General features: G+C 37.7%; 3 protein-coding genes across 3 annotated transcripts in view; all 3 read right to left on the reverse strand.

Annotated features, from left to right (window-relative positions):
• LOC100263559 (protein SWEETIE) overlaps positions 1-17,099 on the reverse strand; it is a 130,887-nt gene extending 113,788 nt beyond the window's left edge. Inside the window, exons 1-8 of the mRNA XM_002279944.5 lie at positions 16,760-17,099; positions 16,269-16,476; positions 9,853-9,959; positions 8,330-8,566; positions 8,151-8,240; positions 7,982-8,069; positions 1,501-1,565; positions 830-934 (exon numbers count right to left, since the gene is read on the reverse strand). Coding sequence (XP_002279980.2) covers positions 830-934; positions 1,501-1,565; positions 7,982-8,069; positions 8,151-8,240; positions 8,330-8,566; positions 9,853-9,959; positions 16,269-16,476; positions 16,760-16,924 — 1,065 coding nt within the window. The 5' untranslated portion in view covers positions 16,925-17,099. The remainder of the gene's footprint in view (positions 1-829; positions 935-1,500; positions 1,566-7,981; positions 8,070-8,150; positions 8,241-8,329; positions 8,567-9,852; positions 9,960-16,268; positions 16,477-16,759) is intronic.
• A 164-nt stretch (positions 17,100-17,263) lies between these two features.
• On the reverse strand, positions 17,264-18,628 carry LOC100241294 (probable carboxylesterase 17). Its single transcript, XM_002279929.4, has one exon. The coding sequence runs from the start codon at positions 18,560-18,562 to the stop codon at positions 17,519-17,521; it is 1,044 nt and encodes a 347-aa protein (XP_002279965.2). The 5' UTR covers positions 18,563-18,628; the 3' UTR covers positions 17,264-17,518.
• A 3,757-nt stretch (positions 18,629-22,385) lies between these two features.
• Positions 22,386-24,006, reverse strand: LOC100246421 (protein PLANT CADMIUM RESISTANCE 4). The gene is made up of 4 exons (XM_002279920.3): positions 23,427-24,006; positions 23,262-23,333; positions 22,746-22,958; positions 22,386-22,468 (listed from the first exon to the last, which is right to left on the reverse strand). Exons 1-4 carry the CDS (start codon positions 24,004-24,006, stop codon positions 22,386-22,388), a joined length of 948 nt encoding a protein of 315 aa, XP_002279956.1.
• Between the last annotated feature and the right edge of the window lie 2,158 nt (positions 24,007-26,164).

Here is a 26,164-nt window from a genome sequence, read left to right on the forward strand (position 1 = left end):
GAGCTCTTCATTTCCAAAAATAGTGATTTAATGAAAAACTCCTTCAATCTTTAATCTGAGAACACTTCTTCATCAAAAATACTTTGATTACACTCTTTCCATATACACCAAAATAAGCAAATTGGAGCCATGTGCCAGATAGGTCTTCTCTTCTTATCTAGCCCCTTAAATTTCCACTCAAGGAGAAGGTTTCTCATTGATACAAGAAATACCCATCTCAAGCCAAAAACTACTAAGAGAAAAGCCCATAGCACTTTTGTCTTACCACAATGAATTAAGAAATGATTAGTTGATTCTTCATTATCTTAATAAAGGTTGCATCTATTGACCATGGACCATCCATTCTTCATTAACATATCCACAGCAAGAGTTTCACCCAACAACTTTCCATGCAAAAAAATAAAAATAAAAATACAAACAAAAAAAAAATCTATATGAAAACCCCCAATACAAAATTCCTAAATTAAACATAAAATTTAGGATCAGAACACCACCAAATTATTGATGCTATTTTCCATTTCCACTACCAACTTCTCTTCAACTTCCTAAATTCATCTGTTAGGAATTTCCAATTGACCTAAAGAGTTACACCACACTAGTGGGTAAAATTAGTAAATATTGGAAATATTTTTTTTTTTAATAGGTAATAGTAAATATTGGAAATTATGAACTGATGATAAGCCACTTCTCAACTTTCCTGTACCTCCATCTCCCTTTCATCCCTAGAACAATGCAAGATAGGTCATCTGCTGATCAAATGCATCACTTTCTCAACATAATAAGAATATAAGAAACAAAATTGAAGCTCCAAATTTATTAAAGAGGATACCAGTGCTTGTGCATCAACAGAACTATCAGCTCGAAGCATGTCCATGATCTGCAAAGCGAAATTTTGAAGCTCACTATCTGGATGCAAATACTTCAGACGAATGGCCTGCAAAACAAAATTTAAAACAAGAATTGTCCAACCCAAATCACTAACCAGATAGAGAGAACCGAAAATCATGCTTCCAAACCCTAGACTATAATTAGATAAAACATACAGAAGGGAAAAGAATGAATTTATTTTTGTATTTTTTTTACCAGTGGAAAAGAATCAATTCATAGCTTTAGAAAATCCAATTCAGTAATGTAACAAATTAGAAAGGGAATTAAAGTCGCATGCAGAGTTCAGGCCAGAACTAATCACAATCTCAAATCAATAAGGATCCATCAATTCAAATGAATCTCAGTTTAAACCCTAAAAAAGGGAGACAACTGTAACACTTATTAATCAAAGAAGTAATCAGCAAGCAAATGAAATAGCATAAACATGAATAGTATGTCCAACTTTAAGCAACCAAATTGGAATTGTTTTCTAAAGAAAAGAAGAAGCATTCAAATACTAAAGCCACAGGAATAGCAATTGCAAATTTGATTTTGGTAATATTAGTGTATGAGAAATCTGTTCAGATCCCAAAAAATTTCATCCACAGGAAAAAGGAAAAGGGTGAGCAATACCTGTAAAAAAAATACCCACGAAAAGGTTAGGCCAATTCGGATGTTCTTCAACCGAACTCCACTGGCTGCAATTTCAGCATAATGAGACATAGTTGGACACTTAGAAGCATGCACAACATTATTAAGTTAAGCAGGAAAAGAATAGTATGTATTCATATGCAATGCATGCAATACACAGAAACTCACAAGTTATGAAAAAACTGGAAAAAAAAGAGTAAATAATTAGATCACATGCAAACTACATTCCTGTGGCCACATATTTACTGTGGAATTGGGATTCAAAGCAATCAACAATTTGAGGCTGCTTTGATACAGCAGCTTGTGAGAATTGCTAAATGAGGGGGAAAAAAAAAGAAAAAAAAAACACCAAGAAATGTTAGAGAAGGATGAGAATGGGTTGACACACTTCAGGGTGTTTGGAATTGGGCAAAGGGATTGTTCCTGATTCAGTGTTTCAAACTGTTGCAATGTTCATGGGCTACTTGGTCTTTTCCTGTGAACATGTAAAGACCAGGTCACTGGGCTTTTTGCTGAAAAAGCCTAGATGAAGTTGTCAATCTCAGTGCAATTCCACAAGGAATAGGGCAGCTTATAACTCATGTACTGGAAGGGAATTGCAGAGACTCTCCTCTTTGATCAACTATGGCCAAAATATGATTTCTCGGGTGGGAAGAACAGTTTGGTTGTTTCTCTGGTTTCCCTGTGAAGTTTAGAATTGTCTCTTAGAATGTGCAAGGCCTTAATAAGTAGCAGAGTGTAGGATGCTCAAGTCTTTTCTGAAAGTGCATAGAACTGATTTGATTTGTTTGCTAGAAACTAAAACTCAAATGATTCCTAAGGAGGTCTGCCTAACTGTATGCATGAGGTATTCAGGGAGTAGGCTCCTGTTGCTGCTAGGGGATTCAGGATGTCAGTTGGTGTTGTGGGATAAGAGAGTGCTTGAAATCTTGGAGGTAGATTTCAGTGATTTATTGGTTTCCTGTATGTTCACATACCTTGATGATGGTAACCCGTGGATTTTCACAATAGTCTATAAGCAATTTTGAGGAAGGAAGAGGTGGGTTCTTTAGGAGGAGATGGAGGGTGTACTGAGATTCGAAATTTGTCAGTTCTTAACAAAAAATTTCACTATTGAAGTGGCACTGGAGATTTGTTGGAAACAGAAATAGGTTGCAGAGGAGGATCATAGAGAAGTTAGGAAAGTTGGAGGAGGATGGTGTCAAATACATAGAATAGAACCAACAGAGTGGAGGATTTGGAAAACTGTCAAGAAGGATTGCAAGGGTTTTGTAAACATGAAAACTTATAGGAACAGTTGTAGAACAAACTTCTTGCACCTTGCATGGTGCAGCTGCTCTCATAGATTGCTTCCCAGGTCAATTTACCCAGAGGATATGGAAGAATGGATTGCTATTATTGATGCTGAAAGACAGTGTTGGTTATTGGAACCCAATATTCAGTAAAAGCTTTCATAATTGAGAGGCTGGGATTGTGGAGAGTTTCCTACGTGCATTTAAGAGTTGTGATCTTATCTCTGCGAAGGAGGATTTTTAGCCTGGAAGCCTCACTAAGGGTGCTTCTCTTTGAGGTCACTTCTCCTTTCCTAATGTTGGAAAATGTGGGGGTCTTGATACTCTTTCTCAGGGAAATAGTTGAGGAAAAGATTCTTTGTTCTTACCATTGACCAACTTATAAGGAGGGATAGAGTCCTGGCGAGCTAATGTTGCTTATGCAGGTAAAGTCAGTAGATGACTTAGTATATTCTTTTCACTGTACAGTTGTGGAGTTTGGGCCACGCTCTGGGCCTGATGTCTCTTTAAGGAATAGAAATGGACCGTCTATAACCCATCTTAAGGATTTTGGGGTGCAGCCTATTGGGCCTTCAGCTATGTTAAGGGACAGCCATGGCTCAGCCGAGTTTCAGCCTACTGATAAAGGTCCGTCTGGGAATGTTTGCCCTTCAGTCCAACCTGAGCTCTGTAAGGAAGACAATTTTGAGCTGGAGTTTATAAGCCAGCAAGAGAAGGAAGCTGGGAGAAAGCAGCAGGCGGACTCCCACTACTCATTGACAGACTGCGTGTTAGTGGAAGAAGATTCGAGGTATGGGTCCTTTTCAAACTCGGGGGGTTTAAGGGATTTGGGGTCTCCTTCTCCTTCTATCTTGTTTTCGTTGGGTCGGACTCCAAAGAGGGAGTTTTTTTACCATTCTGGGGCGTTAAGGGAGGTTTGCCATAATGGAAATTTGCTAAGTTTCCAAGACACAGCTGGGCCCAATGCGAATGGCAATAACTGCTGGGAATTGGTTGAGTTTAATGGTCCTATTTCAGTGGCAAGGTATTCGGAAGGAGGTTCATCTCAGTCTGAATCCCAAGAAGGAAGGGGGGAAAGGGAACCTAATTAGGAAGAAAGTAGCCTAGCGAAGTTCAGCCAATTTTTGGGGTTTTCGACTAAAGGGTTGGAGAAGGAAATACTGAGTTTCCTGGTTAAAATTAGAAAAAGGCGGGAAATGATTCATAGTAAAGGTATCTTGGAAAAATCAAAATTTGAAAGGGAGTTAAAGAAGTTGGAATGCTCAATTAACTACGAGGAGGAAGGTAAGAAGAATTGTCCTCTTCAGGGCAGAGGGGGTCAGTCAGTGGTTGTCCAATGAACCTCAAACTGTTGAGCTGGAATGTGAGGGGAGCGAACGACAGCTTTAAAAGGAAAGTAATCAAGTCTGTTGTTAGGAAGCAGAAGGTGGATCTGCTTTGCATTCAGGAGACAAAAATTCAAGATTTGTCTAATAGGGTGGTGAGAAGTTTAAGGTCAGGAAGATTCCTAGGTTGGAAGGCCCTGGATGCTTTTGGATCGGTAGGAGGCCTTTTGATTTTCTGGGACAAAAGATCTCTAGAAATGCTGGAATGGGAGGAGGGACAATTTTCTATATCCTGCAGATTTAGGAATGTGGAAAATTGGGTTGTTTGGGTGTTCACGGGTGTTCATGGTCCGTTTACCAAAGAAGAAAGGGAGTGTTTGTGGAAAGAAACTGGGGCAATTAGAGGGATTTGGGAAGAACCTTGGTGTTTAGGGGGAGATTTTAACATCATCCTTTCTCAAAATGAAAGAAGTAGACAAGGGAGAATAACCTCAGCTATGAGAAGGTTTGCTCAGGTTGTAGACGAGCTAGGTCTCGTGGATTTACAGATGCAAAGGGGATCTTTCACTTGGAGTGGGGGTCTTAATAACCAGTCAAGGGCTAGGTTAGATAGATTTCTGGTAACTCCCTACTGGCTTGACCAGTTTTGTAGGGTAGTCTAGAGAAGGTTACCTCGGCCGACCTCGGATCATTTTCTAGTCTTACTAGAAGGGGGTGGCCTAAGGAGAGGGCCCACCCCTTTCAAATTCGAAAATATGTGGCTCAAAGTTGAGAAGTTTAAATATCTAATTCGTAGTTGGTGGCAGGGGATGGTGGTTAGAGGCAGTGCCAGCTTTAGATTGACTGCAAAACTGAAGGAGTTGAAACAAAACTTAAAAAATTGGAATAGGGAGGTGTTCGGGAGTCTGGAATGCAATAAGGATGCAGCTCTCCAACAAGTGGAGTATTGGGATCGGATGGAATGTGAGAGAAGTTTGACAGATGAGGAATTAACTTGCAAAAAGGAAGACAAGGAGGGGTATGCTAAGTGGGTGGACTTAGAAGAAACCCATTGGAGACAAACTTCAAGGGAGTTATGGTTAAAGGAAGGGGACAGAAACACGGGCTATTTCCACCGTATGGCATCCGCCCATAGAAGAGCCAACTACATGGACAGAATCAAGATAAATGGTGTGAGTCTGTCAGGGGATCAAGAAGTTAGGGAAGGGGTAGCGAATGCCTATCAACAGCTGCTTTTAGAAAGCTCGGATTGGAAGACGGACATTGGAAGGTTGCAGTTAAACCAAATCAGTCTTCAAGAAGCGGGTATGTTGGAGCTTTCTTTCTCTGAGGCTGAGGTCCAGGTTGCTCTGATGGAGATGAACGGGGATAAAGCCCCAGGACCAGATGGCTTCACTTTGGCTTTCTAGCAAAGTTGCTAGGACTTTGTGAAGGAGGAGATTTTGGAGATGTTTAAGGAGTTCTATGAGCAGAATGTTTTCCTCTAAAGTCTCAACAATACCTTTTTGGTGTTGTTACCTAAGAAAGGAGGGGCCGAGGACCTAGAGGACTTTAGACCCATCAACCTTTTGGGGGGGCTGTATAAGCTGTTAGCTAAGGTGTTGGCCAATAGACTCAAAAAAGTGATAGGAAAAGTGGTCTCTCCTTATTAGAATGCGTTTGTCATGGGAAGACAGATCTTAGATGCCTCTCTAATTGCAAATGAGGTGATTGATGCATAGCAAAAAAGGGGTGAGAAAGGTCTAATCCGTAAGTTGGATATTGAGAAGGCGTATGATAGCATTAATTGGCAGTTCCTAATGAAGGTTATGCAAAAAATGGGGTTTGGTCCGAAGTGGTTGAGTTGGATGTGGCGGTGCATTTCCACAGCTAAGTACTCAGTTCTGGTGAACGGAGTTCCAGCTAGTTTCTTCCCAAGTTTAAAGGGGTTGCGCCAAGGGGACCCTCTTTCCCCCTATCTTTTGTCATGGGAATGGAAGTGTTGAGTGTTTTAATCAGAAGGGCTGTGGAAGGGGGATTTTGGTTGGAGGACAAAAAAGGTTGTGAGTGCGTTTGGAATGGGGGTTTGGAAGGAGATTTTGAAGCAAGTTGGATGGTGCTGGGAAAAATTGGCGTTTAAAGTGGGGAAAGGCAATAAAATCAGCATCTAGACTGATCTTTGGTGTGGGGATACAGTGTTGTCCCAAAGATTCCCGCATCTTTTCACTTTGGCAGCTCATAGGAATGCGACAATAGAAGAAATGTGGGATCAGAATTTTGGCGTAGGAGGATGGAATTTGAGGTTTATTAGAGATTTTAACGACTGGGAATTGGATATGGTAGGCAACTTGTTTCATGATTTGAGGGGTCACAAGATAACTTTGGAGGAAGACTCGGTTTTTTGGAAGGAAGGAAGGAATTGGCAGTTTAGAGTAAAGGAAGCATACAGCCTGTTGGATAGCCCTTTGACGGCCGTTTTTCCAAAAAATAAAATTTGGGTGGAGAGAGTTCCAACTAAAATTGTGTTCTTTGCGTGTGAAACCGCTTGAGGGAAGATTATGACTCTTGATAGACTCCAGATGAGAGGGTGGCAGCTCCTCAATCGTTGTTTTTTGTGTGGTTATGAAGAGGAAAATGTAAATCATATTCTCATACATTGTACAGTGACCAGAGTGTTATGGGACTTAGTTTTGGGATTGTTTGGGGTTCAGTGGGTGTTTTCAGAAACTGTAAAGAGGTTTTATTTAGTTGGAGGGGCTCCTTTGTGGGGAAAAAAAAGAATAAACTTTGGAATTCCATTCCGTTGTTTATTTTTTGGACGGTTTGGAAAGAAAGGAATAGACTAACTTTTAGGGAGGGGGTTAGCAATTCAGAGACTTAAATATTCTTTAGTTTGTAGCATATGGGGTTGGGCTAAATTGTATATTAGAGAGGAGCCACATTCCCTAATAGGCTTTCTGGAGTGGTTAGCCTCCAGATAAGGGGTGGTGGGTTTTTTTGGTCTTTTTTTGCTTGGGAGGCCTTAGTAGCCTTGTATACCCCTTGTATACTTTGTGGCTAGTTTGCCTCTTTTTAATGAATTCTGTGCTTACTTATCAAAAAAAACAAAATCTGTAAGTAACATTGTTCTTGCTCAAGGTTCATTTGTTCAGCTGGTGTGGCAGTTTAGGGGGAAGCAGAGAAGAAAGGCAAGAACTCTTCTGGATTTGTTTGGAAATTATCTGGAATGAAAGGAACCAAAAGATCTTTAAGGTGTGAAACAAGCATAGTTGGTCTGAAGAATCTCCTTAAGTCCATGAGTTGTTAGTCCAAGGACTCAAAAAGAGTTGCTTATCTGTCCCTGATTTTATTGATAAGGTAGGGTTGCCTTAGGAACTGTTACTTTAGCCTGTTGGTTAAACCCCTTGGTTCATCTCTCTTTCAGCAGTAGGGAGCCCCCTATGACACTATTTTATATGCTATATTTGCTTATCAAATAAAAATAGGAAGAGCAAGCTCTTATTTTCATCTTTATGTCCATGCTATAATTACATATCCATGTACACAATGATATGACCATCATTCTATGACCTTATCATTGAGCCCAATCCTTTTATCTGCTTCTTGTGGATGTAAAACCTACTCCTAAACTATACCATCTGAGAAGACCTTGCTCCCTGTCACACTCTATTCTCAGTGCTCTAGTGAAGATGCAAACTCAAAATGCAATGTGTATAGAAGTTTTAATCAAGAAACTGTCCATAAAACTTAACGAAGGTTAAACATTTAAACTCATGAACTTCATGTACACACATTACCAGCAAAACCAATATAATTTTTTCAGCTGTTCAAGACATGGATAATCTAGTGACTCAGGAATAAATATACCTTTCACAAAAGGCAAAACTAAGTATCTCTGCAAACCACCTTCAAGTTTTTTTGTTGGAGTAACATGACCTTTTCCTTTTGGTTGCACCTAGTAAAAATAATAAAACGTGATTGCACAGAAGAGAAAAAAAAAAGGTATTGCCAAGGGAATTGAAACACATATATATACCTGTGCCTCAGGATTCATTCCAAGAGCAACCAATGCACCCAAAGCTTCAGCAAAGGCATCCCGGACAGATGAAACAGGATCATCAAGAACCTACTAAAATGCAGCATAATTAGGATAACCAAATGTTTTTACACCATCAAAGAAATGAAAAATAATTGACAAAGATCAAAAGCACCAGCCTTGACACAATAAGAGGCAGAATTGTCAAATTCTCCAGCTCCTAAACCAGGTCCACCAATGTTGGCAAATGCCCTCAGACACCTTGCAGCAGCTATTCTAACAATAAATGATTTATCACCAACAGCAAACCGCATGATGAGACGGAAAGCCTCAGAATATGCTGAAGAAGCGGCACTACCACCTGAGCCTTCCAATGCATTCTGAAGCATATGTAGAGCTTCTAGTCTTACAAACTCCTGAAATAGTAAGAGGTTGCAAAGAGAAGTTAAACATACACACACATGCTATAGAAGGGGGGAATACATGCAGAAAGAAACAAACTATTTGATAATGTCAAAGATCATTTTTTAAGTTAACAAGGTATTTCTTTTACCCCCTGATAGGCAAAGATCAATTTTATTAAGAACACCAAAAAAAAAGGAGCACAAAAGCATACATGATGAGGATCAGGCATATAACTTATAAGATAACATATAATTTTTTTTTTTTTTTTTTTTTTGATAGACAAGATCAAGCTTATAATTCAATAACCATACTTATCGATTGTAATTTATAAACTCCTATATCTTAGCCAATTGAGCACTTAAAAACTGCTAAAAGTTTAAAATACAGGAAACTGACAAGCACAGGTGCTGTTTACCTTCCGTAGCACCATGCAACAGTTGCATGCTTTTTTACTTGAGCCCCAGGAAGAAACCATATTTTCCCCCAGAACAAGATCATCAGGACCTAAAGGAAGAGAGGAACAACAGCATTTTAACGAAAATTTTGGACCTGGGGCTTCCAGGTGGAATAGAGTTACTTCTTTTCAAGGCATCAAATCTATTTAAACTTTATAGGAGTGTCATTTTATATATTCTTAGAGGCCACATAAGCGTACTCTCTTGCTAAACCCCCTGTAGCTTGAAGCATGGAATTCCACTTTAATGAGATTACTAAATACTAACTACAAATTTTAATGGTTGATCTCTAATAAATTCAAGCATTGGGATTGGAGTTTTGTGAATAGACCAGAACTTGGCCACTCTTCCAACAGTTTTAGCTCTCCCAAGATGAAAAAAATGTAAACATAGGAATATTTTATATGATAGTTGAAGGGTTTGTGATTCCTCTATTTTGTTCATAGGCAATAAAAAGACCTACTAAAAGGGGCCTAGCAAAAATAGGCACAACCCAAATTACTTGAGGCCATGGTGGCCCTCAAAGACCTCTGCACACATAAAAATGGGAAATTGGCGATATGCTACTTCTATCAAAGTGCCTTTTCATTGGGACAATGTCAGCAATTATAATGCTGATTTTTCAGGCAATAGGGACCTCATCTTCAGAGAGCTTCCCTGGAGCTACCATTGCTGCAGTGTTTGATATTTTTAGTTGTTCATGATGGCTTGGTCTCAATTTTCCTTCCCTTCTTGTTGCATTTTCTTGAAATAGCATTCTCTCTCCTCCTTTCCTTTCTTAATAAGCCTGCTTCCTGTTACAAGTAAATGTATAAAGAAAGCTGCAAATTGTATTGAATTACCTCATGAAACTTCATAAGTTTTGTTGCAATAATAGTCGTTTCAAGTAAACCCGAAGTGATCCTTCTACCAAAAAGGCGATATAATTCTCCCAAGCACTGTGCAGCACCTGCAAGATTTTTCTCATGAAAATAAAAAAAGGATAATTGAGGTCAAACGCTTAAATACAGAATAAAGAAAAATATACCTGAAGACTTAAAAAGATTGTTAGAAATGCCAAATAGATGTTTTCCTTTGATGATAAGAAACTTCCATACCCTTTGTATAAATAAAACAAACATGCAGCATAAAACTATTATTAAGAGCATTATTTTCCATTCGCAACATTAAAATATAGCATAAAAATCAAACTAAATGAATAGCAATTTCAAATATACAAACTAACACCATGTAAAATGCAATTTCCACAGCCATTTTCTATTAGGTAAATGGTTGTGAAGGTTTTCTAAGGAAAATTTTGCTCTGTGGTATCAGGTCATCATAAGCATTTATGAGACACGTACTAATAGGTGGGATGTCAACACTATAGTTAGGTGGTCACATAATTGCCCATGGCTGCACAAGTCTTTCAAGATTTTATTAGGTACACACGGTTTTTGGTGGGAAATGGGGTGAAAATCCATTCCAGGACGACTTGTGGTGGGGAGATCATCCTTTAGGTTCTCAATTCCCAAGTCTATTCATAATTGTCACAATCATAAACCTTTATATCTCATTAATTTTTTGGTTTGCTTATCCTTTCTCTTGAAACTTTAACTTTCGTTGAAACCTTTCTAACTTTGAGATAGAAGATCTAGAAAGACTAATGTCCTCTCTTACTTGTTTGCACTTATCTCTATCCACTCCAGATGTGAGAATTTGGTCTTTATCTTCTTCAAGTTTACTTATAGTAAAGCCCTTTTTTTTTAGTCTTGTTTAATCATTTTAACCAAGTTCCATTCTTCCCTACTAATTTTGTTTGGAAATCTCAAGTCTTGTTTAAGGTCAAGTACTTTGCTTAGTTAGTGGCCTATAAGAAGGTAAACACCAATGACATGCTACAACTAAAAAGATCCTACAAAGCCCTCAATTCTGATGTTTTTATGTTGCGTATGGAGCACGGAGAATCGGTAGATCTCTTTTTTCACATTGTCCATTGACTTTGGGGTTGTGGCACAGATTATTTAGATTAGCTAAGTTGGATTGGGTTCCTCCTGGGAGTATTTGTGACATGATGGCCATCACATATAAGGGATTGGGAAGCTCCAGTAGAGGCTTGGTATTGTGGCAAACCGCTTGTCTTACTTTGATCTAGGTTGTGTGGCAGGAAAGAAATACTAGGATTTTTTAGGATAAGGCGAGGACTTCAAAGTTTCTTTAGGATCCCATTTGTTTCCTTGCTTCCTATTGGGCATCTTGCACCATAACTTTTAAGGGCATTCCTCTTAATGTGGTTTAACTTGATTGGTTTTTGGTGTGTAGTTCCAAAGGTGTGGGCTAGCAAGGAGAGGTTATTATTTGTATTTTCCACATGGCTTATGGTACAACACGGGGGTATAAATTTTTAATTAGTATTTTGGAGGTTCCAATTGTTTAGTTATTTGTTTTTGGGAGGATTCCCCATTCTTCTTTTGTACCTTTTAAGTCCTAATTTAATATATTTCATTGTTGTTTCTCATCAAAAAAAAAAAAAAAACACCATTAAATATTTATATATGCAATGACCTTCACCTCCCATGGAATTTTTTTTTAAATCAAAAACAACTTATTTATCAATATGAATTTTAGATACAAGTGAAGGATGAAAAGTTTTTTCCAAAATACAAAGGATGATCAAAATACACAGCAATATATAAATTAAAGGGTAAAACCCCTACAAAAGAAACCATCTGCTAGGCTCTGTGTTTAGCTAACAACCAGCGCTCATTACCTGAATGAGGGGACAAGGAAAAGAAGCAATCCAATCCATTATTCCTGTCACTCCTACCACCTAACAGGCTCAAAGCATTCAAAGAGTAGCCCAACACACCAAAATAACAAAATAAATGATCCCCAAAGACATTTTAAGCTTGGAGACAAATCATAAGTGTGTCTCTCCATTTAAAACTAACCACTCTCATCAGAATGACACCTAAATATGAAACATCAATGGTCTAGGTTAGAGACCACTATTTTGTAGAATATACCATGGAGTCATCATGACACACTAGATACTTTCTCTTCACTCTTTGGATATCAGTTACCACTACTTTCTCAGGTACTTTTTAAAGCATGATCTTGTTAGATTGGAGCTCTCCTTGTTCTATAGCAAGATAGTGGAGGTACATATAAAGCAAAAATCATCTCCAACCAGTTTCCCTAAGGGCCTAAGCATAATTCTGATGGGTTCTCATTGGAAACTCTAGGACAATCAGCTTAAGACTAGAAAAGATTCAGAGAGACTACCTTTAGGGCAGTGAGGCTCATGAGAAGAGTCCTCACTTGTTAAATTGAGTTATAGCTTTTTTAGACAAAAAGCACAGGGGCCTTGGAATTAGAAATCTCTCCACTTTAAACAAGGCTTGTTAAGTGGATTTGGAGGTTCAAAAATGAGAGTCAATCTTTGTGGAAACAAAGACATCATAGGAAAGTTTGGAAAAGAGATAGGGGGTGGTGGAAACAAGTTTTTTTTAATATATGCTCTTACATTGCCAATCAAAAAAAAATCAAGTATCATTTTTGCAGAGTGGTTAAGGCCTTCTAACATATAGGAGTTAGTTAGCTATTGAGATAGAAAGATGCCACCCTTCTTAAAAGACCTACTTCAAGAAGAACCCTTTTTTTTAACATCATATTTATCTATTAGTGGACATGGGTGACAAAGCAAAGTGAGGTCCATGGAAGTTTGATTTATAGTTCCACACAATCATTGATGTCGCTATAGGATTGGGTCAATTTTATTCTTGGATTCCTTGTTTGACTAACCAAATAGCATATTAGTTGGCTGAGAGAGATGCATCATGTTATTTGTTGGAAATTTTCATGACCCTTAGGTCGTAGCCTCTTAGCTTTTGTGTTGGAATCTTTAGTTCTTAAGGTGGCAATTTTTCATACTTTGTTGTTTATTTTTGTTCTTCTTAAAGAACAACTCAGCATTCTCATACTCCAAATTCATCTCAATGAATTCTCATCATTCTTGTAGTTCAAATTCATCTCAATAATTATTGTTTCAAATCACACACACACACAGACCGTAACCTTAGCTAGAGACTTCCACTTTCAAATTCAAGAAGTTGCTTTAGACGTTGTAGGATATAGAGGTTATAATAAGTAGTTTTAGACTCTAAGAGGATAACCGTTCTTTTATCGAGATTTTGTCTTGAGCTATTTTAATATAAAAATGACATTAGGATTATAGCCTCAAGAAAACCTTTGGAAAATTAGGTGGTGAATTTGAAATACATCATTTGTAACTTATTGATCTTGGTCTAGATACATACCTCCATCTGAGATTATCCTTACACTTAATCTTTAAAGTTAAAAATGTTCAATGATGCCATCAATTGATCAAGTTTAAATAATTAGTAGGTCAAGCATACATAAACTAATACATGGCCAATTGAATATACGAATGTGACAAGGAGTTGGTCAATAGCATTTAGATGGCTAAGAATAGAGAGTGGGTTGAACTCCTAGCCTAGAAGGCTTGTGGAGGTATAGTGATAATTTAGGATTCTAGGTCTCTCCCTTGTTCTAAGGTGATGACAATTTTGCTTTATTTTAGTCAAGCTTTCCTCAAATGGTGAGCAGTTCTTGTTTAGGAGCTACTTAAAAATATTGATGTTCATTTGTGCTAAACTTTTGGACATGTATTCATTTAGTGAATTTGGGTATATGTAAGTTATACTTAGATTGGTTATGTACGAACTATAGGACCATTTGATCTAGAAATGATTGTAGAAACTGTGATGATTACCTTAGGTTGGACATTCATAGCATTTATAAGCTAGTGAAGGTTAGTGGAAGGAAAAATTCATTTAATTGAATTTTTAGTTTAGCATATTTTATTAAAAATGAAATTGTGCTTTGTTCCAAGATTTTTAAAAAAAAAAAAAAATCAAGGAATATAGGTTGATTGCAAGCTTATATAGGAGTAACCCTTAGGGTCAAACCTTTAACCTAAGGTCACAAGTCGAGTTTTAGATCGTCCAAAATTTCGGTTATGACATATGTCCTTTAGGAATCCATCTTAGAAACGATATGTTTGACAATTAGATAGTTGGAAAATAGTCCATTCACCTTTTGGTGGTAAAATAACCCTAATACAATCATGTTTGTAACATATCCCCACATATTTCCAAGTAATTTTCAAATTTCCAATCAAAGTGTCCAAATCAAGAGCTTTCATAAAAATTTTCTTTAGTCAAGAATTGGGGAAGAAAGAGAAATCACCTAATTAGTTAAGAGTTGGTGTGTAAGCCTGGGAGGAGAAGGGATTTGTGTATAGGTAGGATATCCCTAAGGAATAGATGCCTATTAGGGAAGTGACAATGAAGGTTCCCTAGAAAGAGTCATGTTGTATGGTGCAAGTGTCATTATAAGTATCTATCGGCAATATTCTTTTTTTTATAGGTAAATAAGAGCTTGTATTAGAAACGCCTAGAAGTACCGAGAACAATACACACGATGTATACAAACAACGCCCAAGAAACTAGGCAAAAAGAAAGACAAAAAACCTTTCCCCTAACTAGACAAACAGCCACTCTATAAAATCAATCATGGACAAAATATGATCCTCTAAATACACTCTAACTCAATTCATAAAAGTATACAAAAAAGAATGTTTTATAGCTTGGTCGGACCGTTCATTATCATTGAACACTCTGTCATTTCTATCCTTCCACAAGGTCCACATTAAGCATAGAGGGGCAGCCCTTCATGCCTTCTCCCTTCTCTTGCTGACAAAGGCTCCATGTCAGCCAAGCAAATTCCTTTTAATTGAGGAGTGCAAGACCCACTACACACCAAAAAGAGATGTGGACCTATTTAATCTATAGCCAATATTCTAATAGATGGAATGTCAACATTGTTGTCAAGTGGTTGCACCATTGCTCCTAAAAAGCTATTGCTAAATTTTCCCTATTTTTTCTCATTTTTTTATGGGTGATGATACAAAAATCCACTTTTAGGAGGAAACTTGGTGCAGAGATTTTCCTTTTTGTCTTTAATACTTGTCTCTTCAAGGTGACAAGGATGAGATATCCACTCTATCCCTACTATTTTTGCCATTGTTTTTGTTCTCTCCTACTCTTCCCCATCTTGAAACTTAATTTTTTACGATATTCTCTCTATCCCTATTGTTTTTGTTCTCTCCTCCCCTTCCCCATCTTGGAACATAATTTTTGTCACTATTATTCTTGGATTTTTTTTTCTTTCTCAAATGAGTGGCTTGCATCACTTCTCTCTATGGAGTTCTTGTTTTTTTATCAATTTTGTATACTATGGATATCTCATTGTTTTGGACCTTTTTACTTAATAGAAAAGAATCAGTTTTGTTTCTAATAAATAAATATACATATATGGATTCCCGATTCCCCAACTTGAAGGAATTTTAAGCCAATGCATACGCATAAATTAACCACGGCCAAGTAGATGCATAAGAATTCCAAATGCTCTTCCAAACAATCACTTTGGGAGCACCTTAAGCTAGAGGAGGTGTACTGAAGACAGAGAATGGAGCAACCTAAGGGTGGACCAAAGGAGGAGTGCTAGAAGGCACCGTGATCCTAGAGGCAAGGACCCATTAATGCAATAGGATGAATCCAGACCAAACAATTTGGCCATTTGAAATGAGGCCAGTGGGCATTATGCAAAAAATTGGCATGTATTAGTCAATGCAACACCAAATCACTAAGATGTGCCAACAGCCTAGAGACAACACAGGCATACAAGGAAAGAAGCATCACCCACCCCCTCCCTCCCACCCCAAAACCCCCTTTCTTAAGCAAGCTGAGGAGATGCACTGCCCTCATGGGCCGCTCAGCTGTCTCTAACTTTGCCACTATGTCAAAACTTTAAACAGCCCCATCAACCAATATGAATTTAACTTGGCATGCCACTAACAAGCAGCAAACCCGTTAGTATTTTTTGAGCCCTCCTTCTGACTCATGCATGTGTCAATCATCAACTGGCGGCATATGATGCAAACTGGACATCTCATCAGTAAATTAATGTCACAGGATTATCACAAGGTATTCAATTTCAATAGGATAGAGAAATTAACTTAACGTAGAAAACAAATACAAAGCACAAACCAGCACAATTATTATCATCCAGGGAACAATGTGAATCGTCAGTGAAAATTCTAGTACAAAAAAAAAAAAAAAAAAAAACATGTATGTTAAAGAACTACATTGTCCAATCATGTATCTGACTACTCATTGTAATATTTTTAACCAACCTGCAAGGCGCTGAGGCTCGCTTCTCTTTCCATCAGAGAGAAACCCCTGGAGGGTGCTCGCTCTTGAGTATATTGAAATCGTGTCTCCCTTTGAAATAATCCTCGCCATTGCCACTGATGCCAAATGCCGCACTGGCCTTCGAGCACCGAGAATAAGCAGAGAATAAAGCGCATCCTCACATTTCCTTTGCCACAGCAGGATAGATTCCTGAAATCAACAATTTTAACTCAACCGTCGAAAAGAATAGCCTCATGCATCAGATTTCAGAAATCACCAATTTCAAACAAAAACTAGAAGAATTTCATTTGCCACATCCACAGGTCCAAAGGAAAAGCAAGATTTTCAAATTCCACTAAAACCAAATCAAAAAACACGCACTCCAAAAGCAATAACGGCAACAAAAGAAAAAATAAAACCATACAATTTCCAGAAAACAATCATAAATCTGCATCGAAATCATAAAACGAAGATGAAGGGAGGCGATAAAGACCTTAGGTTCTTCGTCGATGGCGGAGATGAGATCTGAGAGGAGATCGAAGCAGAGAAGAGCGTCGGGAGGCTGCTGAGATGAGGAGGCGACAATGGACTCCAACTGCGCCACCAATACGCCAAATCTAGAAAGCGGTACATTCTCTCTCACGTACTTCTTCGCCATGGGCGCTGCAGAGAGAGAGAGAGAATACGAAGCAGAGGCTTCTAAGTTCCAAGTTTCAACAACTGTACTTCACTGTGGATCATCAGAATATATACCATATATATTGGGAACCCCTCTGAATAACAGACCAATAAGTCTGGGAATGAAAACGAATTTTTGGGTCCCGTGGCCGAGGTCCTGTCGGTTCATAAATCGGGTCAGGAGGTCTAGGTGTCCAAGAGAGACGTGAATTAGTGTTTTTACCCTTTGTTTTAAAAAAAAATATTTATTGGATTAATTAATTAGTGATACATTTTTTTTGTTACTTTGTTAAGAAATTGAAATAAGATATTCGTTCAATGCGCTGCATCACAGGCAATAAAGCGTCGATAAGCGTACGCTATATTCATTTGGGCATTAGATAGGAGTATCAAAAGCAATAGCCGCTTATATGATCAATTCATTGACAGAAATGATCTCAGAGCATACAAATGTCTATACAGAATACAATTTACTGACAAAACAACTAGTTTACTGCCTCAATTTTACAATTCCTAAGGTTTTAATACAACCTGGTATTGCTTAAAAGGAAAACGTTACTCCTTTATGCTAGTATTATTGGGTGATGAAAGCCCTGATGTGAGAAATCATCTCTTTGGTTCGAGGTTGAGAGAGGTCGGAGTTTTGCAGAACTTGAAACGCATGGCCTACGCCTTTGTAAATCACTGTTTCCAATCTTTTGCCAGCGTTCGCCATGGCTGTGCAGAACTGTAGGTTTCTGTCCTTTAGTATGTCCGTGTCTGATATGCATACCATTGTTGGTGGAAGTTGCAAAGTGCGCAGCTTGGTTGAACCATTTGCTAGTGGGTTGCAACAGGGATGGTCTCGGTTAGCACCCAAAGGCAGTGATAAGCGCCAATATGTATCGGAAGCGGATAGAGTTAGTGCTGAGTTGGGTGGTTGAGTGGAGTGATTCTCAGACCCGGTTCGCGCCTCTCCCCCAAAGAAGGGCTGGATCAGGATGGTGCCTTTGAGAGACAGTGGCTTTAGAAAGGTGGTATCTGATGATCCGAGACGTGTGGCCACATTGTAAGCTATGTTGGCACCAGCACTGTCGCCAGTTAGGAACAAGCTAGACAAATTGCACCGACTCAACCACCATTTCTGCTCACCAGCTCCATTCAGGGCTTGGTTTTTCACCCACATGACAGCATTGAAACCATCCTCATATGCAGCTGGGAGACGATTTTCAGGGGCTAGACGATAGTTCACGGACATGATCAAGCAGCCTGCTTTGGAAGCAAGGTCGGCTAGGAACCCGTGGTAGCAGTTCCAAGCAGCTGAGCCCACGCAAAATCCACCTCCATGGAAGTAAACAAGCAGAGGCAGCTTGCCTGCCGGGCAGCTCGGGACGTAAAACCGCGCCCATAAGTTACTGTACTTTTCAATGACTACATCCTTTACTGTCACACCAAGTTCTAAAGCCACTGTGCAAGGGACATTGGGAACTATGGCAGGTCTTTCGACATGCCCATCATTATAAACTCTAATGAGCCCTTCAACCTTTTCAACCACAACTCCATTTTGATAGAGGTTCTTGCCCATTTGGAGGCTCAATCTTGGATCTAGAGAAATGGCAGCCATTCCTCTGCTTCCCATACACTAGATGGATCAAATGGACTATGGTTTGAGTGGTGTGCAAGCATGGTTGCATTGAGGGTTTGCTTAAATAAACAATGAAAAGGTCACCAGGTGTCAAATGAGAAAAATCAATGTGGAAAGAAGGTTCCAATCTGCTTATCCCTTTTTTGGGGTCAAGGAATAAAACCCAGTTAACAAATGGAACAAGTGGGCAATTTGGAACTGGCAATATTATGTCATCACACACATATTCTAGTGTGATGCGGGTGGCACAGCCTCTAATTCGTATTAACAAACCCTAGCCATAGAAATTCAATCATCAATTACAAGCTTTCTTTTTACTAGTTTTCAGTTGGTATCATTATGTCTTATTTCCTGTTCTTATCAACTTTGCAGCATTAATATTGAATTGACATGAACCAGAATTAATAGGAGATCCTGTTCTTATCATATAGACATAGACCTGATACAAGTTGCAGCAATCATGCAAATATGAACTGTGTGAATGCATAATCAAAATGAACGAAGATGGAATTCGTGGGAAGTAACTTCTTTTATGCGCATGCCCTGTCCTTGAAAAGATAATGACCACTACCTGAAAATGGAGTCAACCCAGCAACCTGCCAACCCTGCTGATTTATTCTTCACATATGTTGTTGACATGCAATTTCGTCAAGAATAAGCACTCTTTCCCTATCTAAGTTTTCCTTGGAGAACATTAATAATTACATAGCTAAAGTCCCTGAACAAACCACTCATTAGCAAAGGGAAAAGCAAATTATGAACTTTGCAACTGTTCATTGGTGTGCAATGGCACACTGCTTTCCTGCTGAAAAGAAATTGTCACATGATCATCAAGCACCATGATCATCTAAACTCAACCATAGCAGGCAAAAGGCAACTTCATGATGTGACTTTTACTGATTCGCAAAGGGTTATTGATTGGGCGGTGCAGTGGTTTTGATGCATACTTATCTTCTTGCAAGATTAAAATTCGGGCGGCCAAGAGTTAAGTAATTATACGGAACTGTTTGATATGTTCTGGGCTGGCTGATACTAATTTGACTTTTTTTTTTTGTCTTGTGCGGGTATGGATGGGGCTTGATTCTCACCCTTGTATCCAAACACTGTGCTTACTGCCTGCTGTCTTGAATGGATTGTTGATTGAGAAGACAGTGTGCTTCAAAGTACTCCAAGTACATGCAAATGAACAATTAACTTTATTCTTAAAACATCCCTATCTTCCCCTTTGCTTTTTGACTCTCTTTTTCTACATCTTTCTTCTCTGACTGCTCATTGCCCAGTGACAGGTGACCTGCATTTAGAACAAAGGCCTAACAATTGATGATTCTTGCCCACTGAACACTTTTAAACACATTAAGATTACAGTATTTCTAATCTTTTTTTAATATCTTCCAAAAAAATTTAAGATTATAGCTAGGTATAACTGAGAGTTGAACTTTGGTTTGCCACAGTATATGTTTGGGTCATGAACCCTTGAAAAATGACCATTCATCTCTATGAATTGTTCCCCTCCCAAAAAAGGTGAGAAAGGTGAGAGAGATGAAAAGCAGATGGAAGTGGATTCTTGGGATTTTGTTCTTTGCCCTTACATTAGAATCTTTACCTTCTGTCCATTTCACTCTTCTTCTACAAAGCATTCGGTTCCAAACAGCTGACTGATGTTCAATTCATCTTGATCTTTAACTAGATATGTGACAAGAGAACTGCATTGTTGACTAACCAATAGTCAAAAGCGATGATATCATACGCTTTTTGATTAAAACACGAGTACAAAGTTCATGGATGATTCTGTGACAACAGAGAATGTGCTTAAACAAAAAGAACGGGAGAGGGGGGAGTGTTGTGGAGAAACTTTAAAAGGTGAAAGAAAAAAATTTGAGAATAGGTCAACATTGACAAAAGAAACACCTTTCGGCTTTCGGTTTATATTCCTTCTAACTGTGGGAATTAAAGAATTTAAGACTAGAGAACCATTTGAAGTAGAAGCCCCACCTAAGACATACTTCTTAGCAAGGTGGCCCGAACGGATACTATGAGTCTGAGGCTTAATTTTTTTCTATTAATGATTGCCCAAAAGTGGCATCATGTAGCTAGCCATGTGTAGGGATTCATGAAAAAATGTGTTCACTTTGCAGGAAGTTTTCAACTTGATTCACTGTACTTTATTACAGCAAGTTAGGCTGCTAATTTTTCTTATTGATGGCACCCTTACAATGATGTAGTACTGAGATTACATTCTTTTACTTCAAGTAGAACATCTAATTAAGAACTTGTCCTTTGAACTCTTTGGGAATAAGGGGATGGAAATAACAAGGAATTAACCAATAACAAAATGAAAAGATTCAAAGAGAAACCATAAGTCCATATGACATTAGTGAACACGAACAGGTGTAAAACAATAGTTTACCGCACAATTCTCATTTGCATTATCCTTAAAAGAAACCGAAAAAAAAAAAAAAAAAAACTTTGGAAAGTTTTACTTCAATCTTCTTTGAGTTTGATAGTCTGAATGTTTCTTATACAATTTCAATTTGGGAAAAACAAGTTATTACACGAGGCAGTTATATTATATAACATTGAGATTTCAGTGGAAGGTACTATGTTTTTGGCTGGCCTAGCTAAGCCATGAAAACGCCTGGTTGACGAGTTCAAACCGAGAATGTTTGACTAATTTAACAGCGTTGAATTTTGTTTGATAGCCCATAAAGATCTCTCTACAGATAAAGCAAAAAAGGAGGGTCGATCTTGCTCTTAAAGATTACAATATTCAGTAGGACCCATATAGAAGATTTTATACCAAAATTCTTGACTGATGGAAATCCTTTAGCTCCACAGCCCAACCTGTTGAGATCATGCCATCAGGATACCTCAAAACTTCAGATCCAGAAAAATCTTAAGAGACCCCATTGAAATGATATATAGGATCATATTCACCTCACATACTGCTTAATTACTGTAAAAGATTGGATTCTTCTCATCCTCACTAGAAATAAGTCATTCACTCCCCATTGATGTGATTATGGGGTCCCCATCTTTATTCTTCAACCATTCATTTCTCCTTTTTGACCACCTCCATTCATAAATTTTTAGATTGATACAGATAAATTCTGTATCGTGAACTTTCATTATTCAGATAGGTACCAAACAGCAGCCATTTTCTCAATCCTCCACTTTACGGATGTCTCTAGATAAAATTCAACCTAGATGATCATGATAATTGAAACTATATGATACATTACTAAAACATGTTTTCACATCTGTACAGTTGGTTTTATATCTGAAATATGCAGAAGGGCAACCATATTACTTCCACCAAATTAAAAGAGGAAATACATTAATAATTCACTTCCTTAATCTGTACCACAAAAACCACTTTCTCTTCCTGTGACAAGCAGTTACATAATTAACCAGTAAGGTTGTGGGACACACTACAAGTACCCCTCCAGTTTCTTGAACATGGAATATCTTTGCTGTAATAGCTAAGACAGGGAGACAGCTGCTGTGTATACAGTTACATGCCCTTAGAAACAACAATGAAGCAATCATCAATCCTAGATAGCCAGCCGTCTTTCATACATATCATTGGCTCACTGTGCAAGAATACTAGCTAATTGGACATATATTTCAGTCCTTATGAAAGGTTGAGTTGATTCTTTTCTTCTAAATGTCTGCATTTTAATTTGCTAGTTAAAGATACTCAACCCCTGAAAACAAATAACTGATGATAAACTTGACATTTAATGACATATGAAGTGAACATATACATATAAATTTGATCAACAAAGTACAGGGATGAAATATTCTTGATCAACCTTTATCATCCTATCATAGTTTGATTTGGTGGGACCACCATAGCAACTTGCTGTTGTTGCATATGCCTTGCAACATTTGCATGCCATCCTATATTGAAAAGGAAAATAATGTTATGATATTAAAAAGCTATATGAAACTGCATGGATTTAAACCCATACATTTTGTTCCATCAATCCATTTACCACTCTCTGATAAATGATTTAGTTGCCACTCTATGATTATCCCAATCTTTGTATAGTGATTTCTTTCAAAATGGTTAAATTGAGTATTCTCATCCTATTTTATCAAAAATCTGTCTGGATTCATGTGTTTGAACTATTACCAAGAGCAATGTCACACCAACATATTTTTTCAGATCACTTACCTATTGAAGGGTCAAAGCCTCTGTTTTGGAGCTCCCTGTATTCTTGGCAGAGAGCACAGAAATCACAAAGACAATGGACAACCCAGTCTGGGGCGGGGGACTCAACAAGGCCATATCTGCTGCGAAGCTTGGTTCGGTAAGTGCATGATATCAAGAAAGGGCACCCAATGAGACATGCAATCGCTCCATAAACTAGTGCACTTGTCCCACATGCTGTATCAAACACAATTCCAAATATAAACTCCATCAAACGAGCATCTTTACTCCAATTATTATAAGTATCTGATTCTAAATTAAAATTATCTAGTTGTCAAAAACGTGTTCTTTCTTTTACTTACGATTTCATGAACAAATTATTGAGGATGCATAATCATTGAAGGTTACAGTGGGCTTGGTGCATCTTAAGGATGGAAATTGTGTAATGGTCCAAAAGTAGTTCCTCAACCAACATAATCCAGAAGAAAAATAAAAAGGGAAGGTTTCTAAATAACGATAGTATTAGGACCAAGCACTTACATGTATGGCCATTGTCCACGATCTCAGCAACTTGTCCAAAGGTCAAGCAAGGGACGCAACACGTTACAAGAGCTGAGAACATGCACCAAATTAACAATTAAGATCAGAAATCTTTCTTTCACAATAACCCAATAACCATCTTAATTTCCGATATAAAAATCAAACCATTGGTGGGATCATCCATGCAATCGAATAACCCAGTGGTCCAAGCCTCTGTGCCCACGGTAGTGACGCGAGGCTGTGACTGCACCATGATTACTGGCGCAGTTTGCTGAAGGGGTACAACCATTGTAGCGTGTGTTTGATGAACAGGAACATATTGCATAGCCGCTGGAGATGGTTGAAAATTAGTTGATTGAACGTGATAGCTGGCCGGAACAGGCTGAGCCGGGTTATATGTTGGCTGATGAGCATGACAAGCCACATTAGTCTGCCGGTGTTCGGGAATGAACTGTGCTTGCTGGGCAGGGTACTGCACCGGGTTTGATTGTAGGTGTTGTCCTGATGAATGAGTTGTGTGTGACAAATTCCCATGCCCAGGCTGAGGTGGAAATTGCATAGGTTGTACGGGGTCAAGGGGAATTGCATGCGGGTTTTGGGATGGAACCTGTGGTCCTGGTTGCATGGCGTGAGCATAACTTGTTTGTGGGGTATGCAATAGCTGGGGATCAGTCGAATCTTGTTGGATATGAGGGTGGCTGGAACCGGAAAAAGGAGATCGGTGATCTCTTTCTGGATGTCCCATTTCGCCTTCTACTATTGCAGAAGGCTAGGACATTCCGGGATGTACAAGACCAAGTAGACTCGTATAGATTATTACTCAAAACTTATTTATCACTTTTTTCCTTGCTTAAGGTCATAACTCATAAGAAGCTGTCTAGATCCCTTGTTTATTTCGTCCTGCCGGCCTGGCCATCCATGGAATGTTTCATCTTTGTCCAAATCCAACCGGACAAGGGAATGGACAACAAAAATAAGGTGCCGTTCAAATTACATCAAATATTGGTAAATTTGACTCTTTGATTTGCTACTGTAAGCTACCATGCCAACAATCCAACAATCCAACAATCCAACAATAGCAACCAGGTGTCTCAACAACAGGGGATGCAACAGTGGTGAAGCAATTCATTGAGGTAACGGAAAACGGAGCTACTGATGATAAGAGTAGTGTTGCCGGAAATAACTTTCAGTGGAGGTGGGCGAAGGTGACAAACTCATACCATGATAAAAAGTTTTTTTATATTAAATTGATAGGTTAATATAATATATATATATATATATATATATATGAAATATATCTCATTAGAAGTCATAAGCTGCAATTTCATCATTCATATTAATTTAATTATATATTGAGCTTCTATGTATGGTTGAAAAAAAAAAAAAAAAGCCTGCTCATGAGTTGCTCAAAAAGTCGAGGAGGATGTTAGGGGGCTCAATCCATAATTTTATGAAAAAAGTGTGTTTCCACAGCCTCATGTAAAAATAATCATAAAAGAAGAGTCTTAAAAAAATAATTTAAGTTTTATATGCCGATCAAAGGTAGCATCTCAAATAATCAAAGGTAGCACTTATATAATTAAAAAGTAGTATTTAAGATAGTGAAATGTAGTATTTATATCATTAAAATGTAGTACCTAAATTATCAAAGATAATATCATTGACCAAAAAGTGCATGAAATGCTAATTATTTTTAGATAACTATTTGAAATTTGCATTTTATAAAGTTGGGTTCTTATTTTATAATTATTTTTTTCATATAAGTGAATGAAAACTCACTTTTCCCTAGTTTTATAATACACATTTACATAAGTGATTAAAACTAGTGATGCCGTGACATTTTCCACAAGTCAAACTAATTTTGAAATATTATGAACCTATGTGCACTACAAAAAGAAGGCTTTTGGTCATAAATATTCTCATGATAAAAAGTTAATTTTCGTGGCAATAATTTTTTGCCACAAGAAGAATTTGTGCATGGGTATGGCAAACTTTTTCAAGAAAGGTTACTTTTTTGTAACTATTTATAAATACATCTACTTAAACTCTCTTTGCTCCCACCCTATTTATATATCCACCTAAAACTGAAAACTTATTAATTAATACATCTATCTTATAATTTAAAAACTACCCGAAACACTTTTCTCATTATTCTCTCTTTAAACCCATCATCTTTTTTTTTCTCTCAATCCATTTCTTCCTTACCACAAACCATAACTACAAATCATCTTGCTTAAAGTTTATTTAATATAAGGATACTATAGTAGGTATGATTATAACTTCAATCCATATTACATAAAACATGAAAATCTTTTAAGGCTTATCCATATATAATTTTTGACCAAAAACTTGTTATTAAAATGGTTGAAAAACAATTATGAAAAATATAGATATGATTTAGAAGTAAGAAATGGAAAAACTCCACTTTCAATGGAGGAAAAAAAAATTGGAACACGTAGTGTCCAATCTTGGAAGGCTAAACATAGCTAAGATGTCCAACCCTCCAATGTTATACATCTCAACTATGTCGAGCCCTTCAATATTGGATATTTCAGCTATGTTTGACCCTCTAGTGTTAGACATCTCAATTATATCCGACCCTCCAATGTTGGACATTTTAGTTGTGTTTGGTCCTTCAATGCTGGACAAGATGAAAACTAAGAGTTTTTTTTTTTTTTTTTAATTTAGTTCAATTTGACTAAAGTTATTATACTTACAACCATACTTGCAACTTTTTTAATGGTTGAATGTAAATTAAACACTACCATCAATATTCAAAATGAAGTTAACATCTAAATCATCATACATCAACAATAATACAATAGATCATATATCATCATCCAAATATATAATATCTTCCTTGATTACATTGTCATACAACATTCATAATTCAATACATCATA

The sequence above is a fragment of the Vitis vinifera genome, chromosome 14, assembly GCF_030704535.1.
Source record: "Vitis vinifera cultivar Pinot Noir 40024 chromosome 14, ASM3070453v1".
NCBI lineage: Eukaryota > Viridiplantae > Streptophyta > Magnoliopsida > Vitales > Vitaceae > Vitis > Vitis vinifera.

Excerpts from the sequence above, each read along its gene's own strand:
- LOC100241294 (XM_002279929.4), bottom strand. The coding sequence starts at position 18,562 with ATGGGAAGCAGAGGAATGGCTGCCATTTCTCTAGATCCAAGATTGAGC.
- LOC100246421 (XM_002279920.3), bottom strand. The coding sequence starts at position 24,006 with ATGGGACATCCAGAAAGAGATCACCGATCTCCTTTTTCCGGTTCCAGC. Across the intron at positions 23,334-23,426 it reads CATGGATGATCCCACCAATG|CTCTTGTAACGTGTTGCGTC; the intron begins GTTTGATTTTTA and ends GCATGTTCTCAG. Across the intron at positions 22,469-22,745 it reads AGGCTTTGACCCTTCAATAG|GATGGCATGCAAATGTTGCA; the intron begins GTAAGTGATCTG and ends TTTTCAATATAG.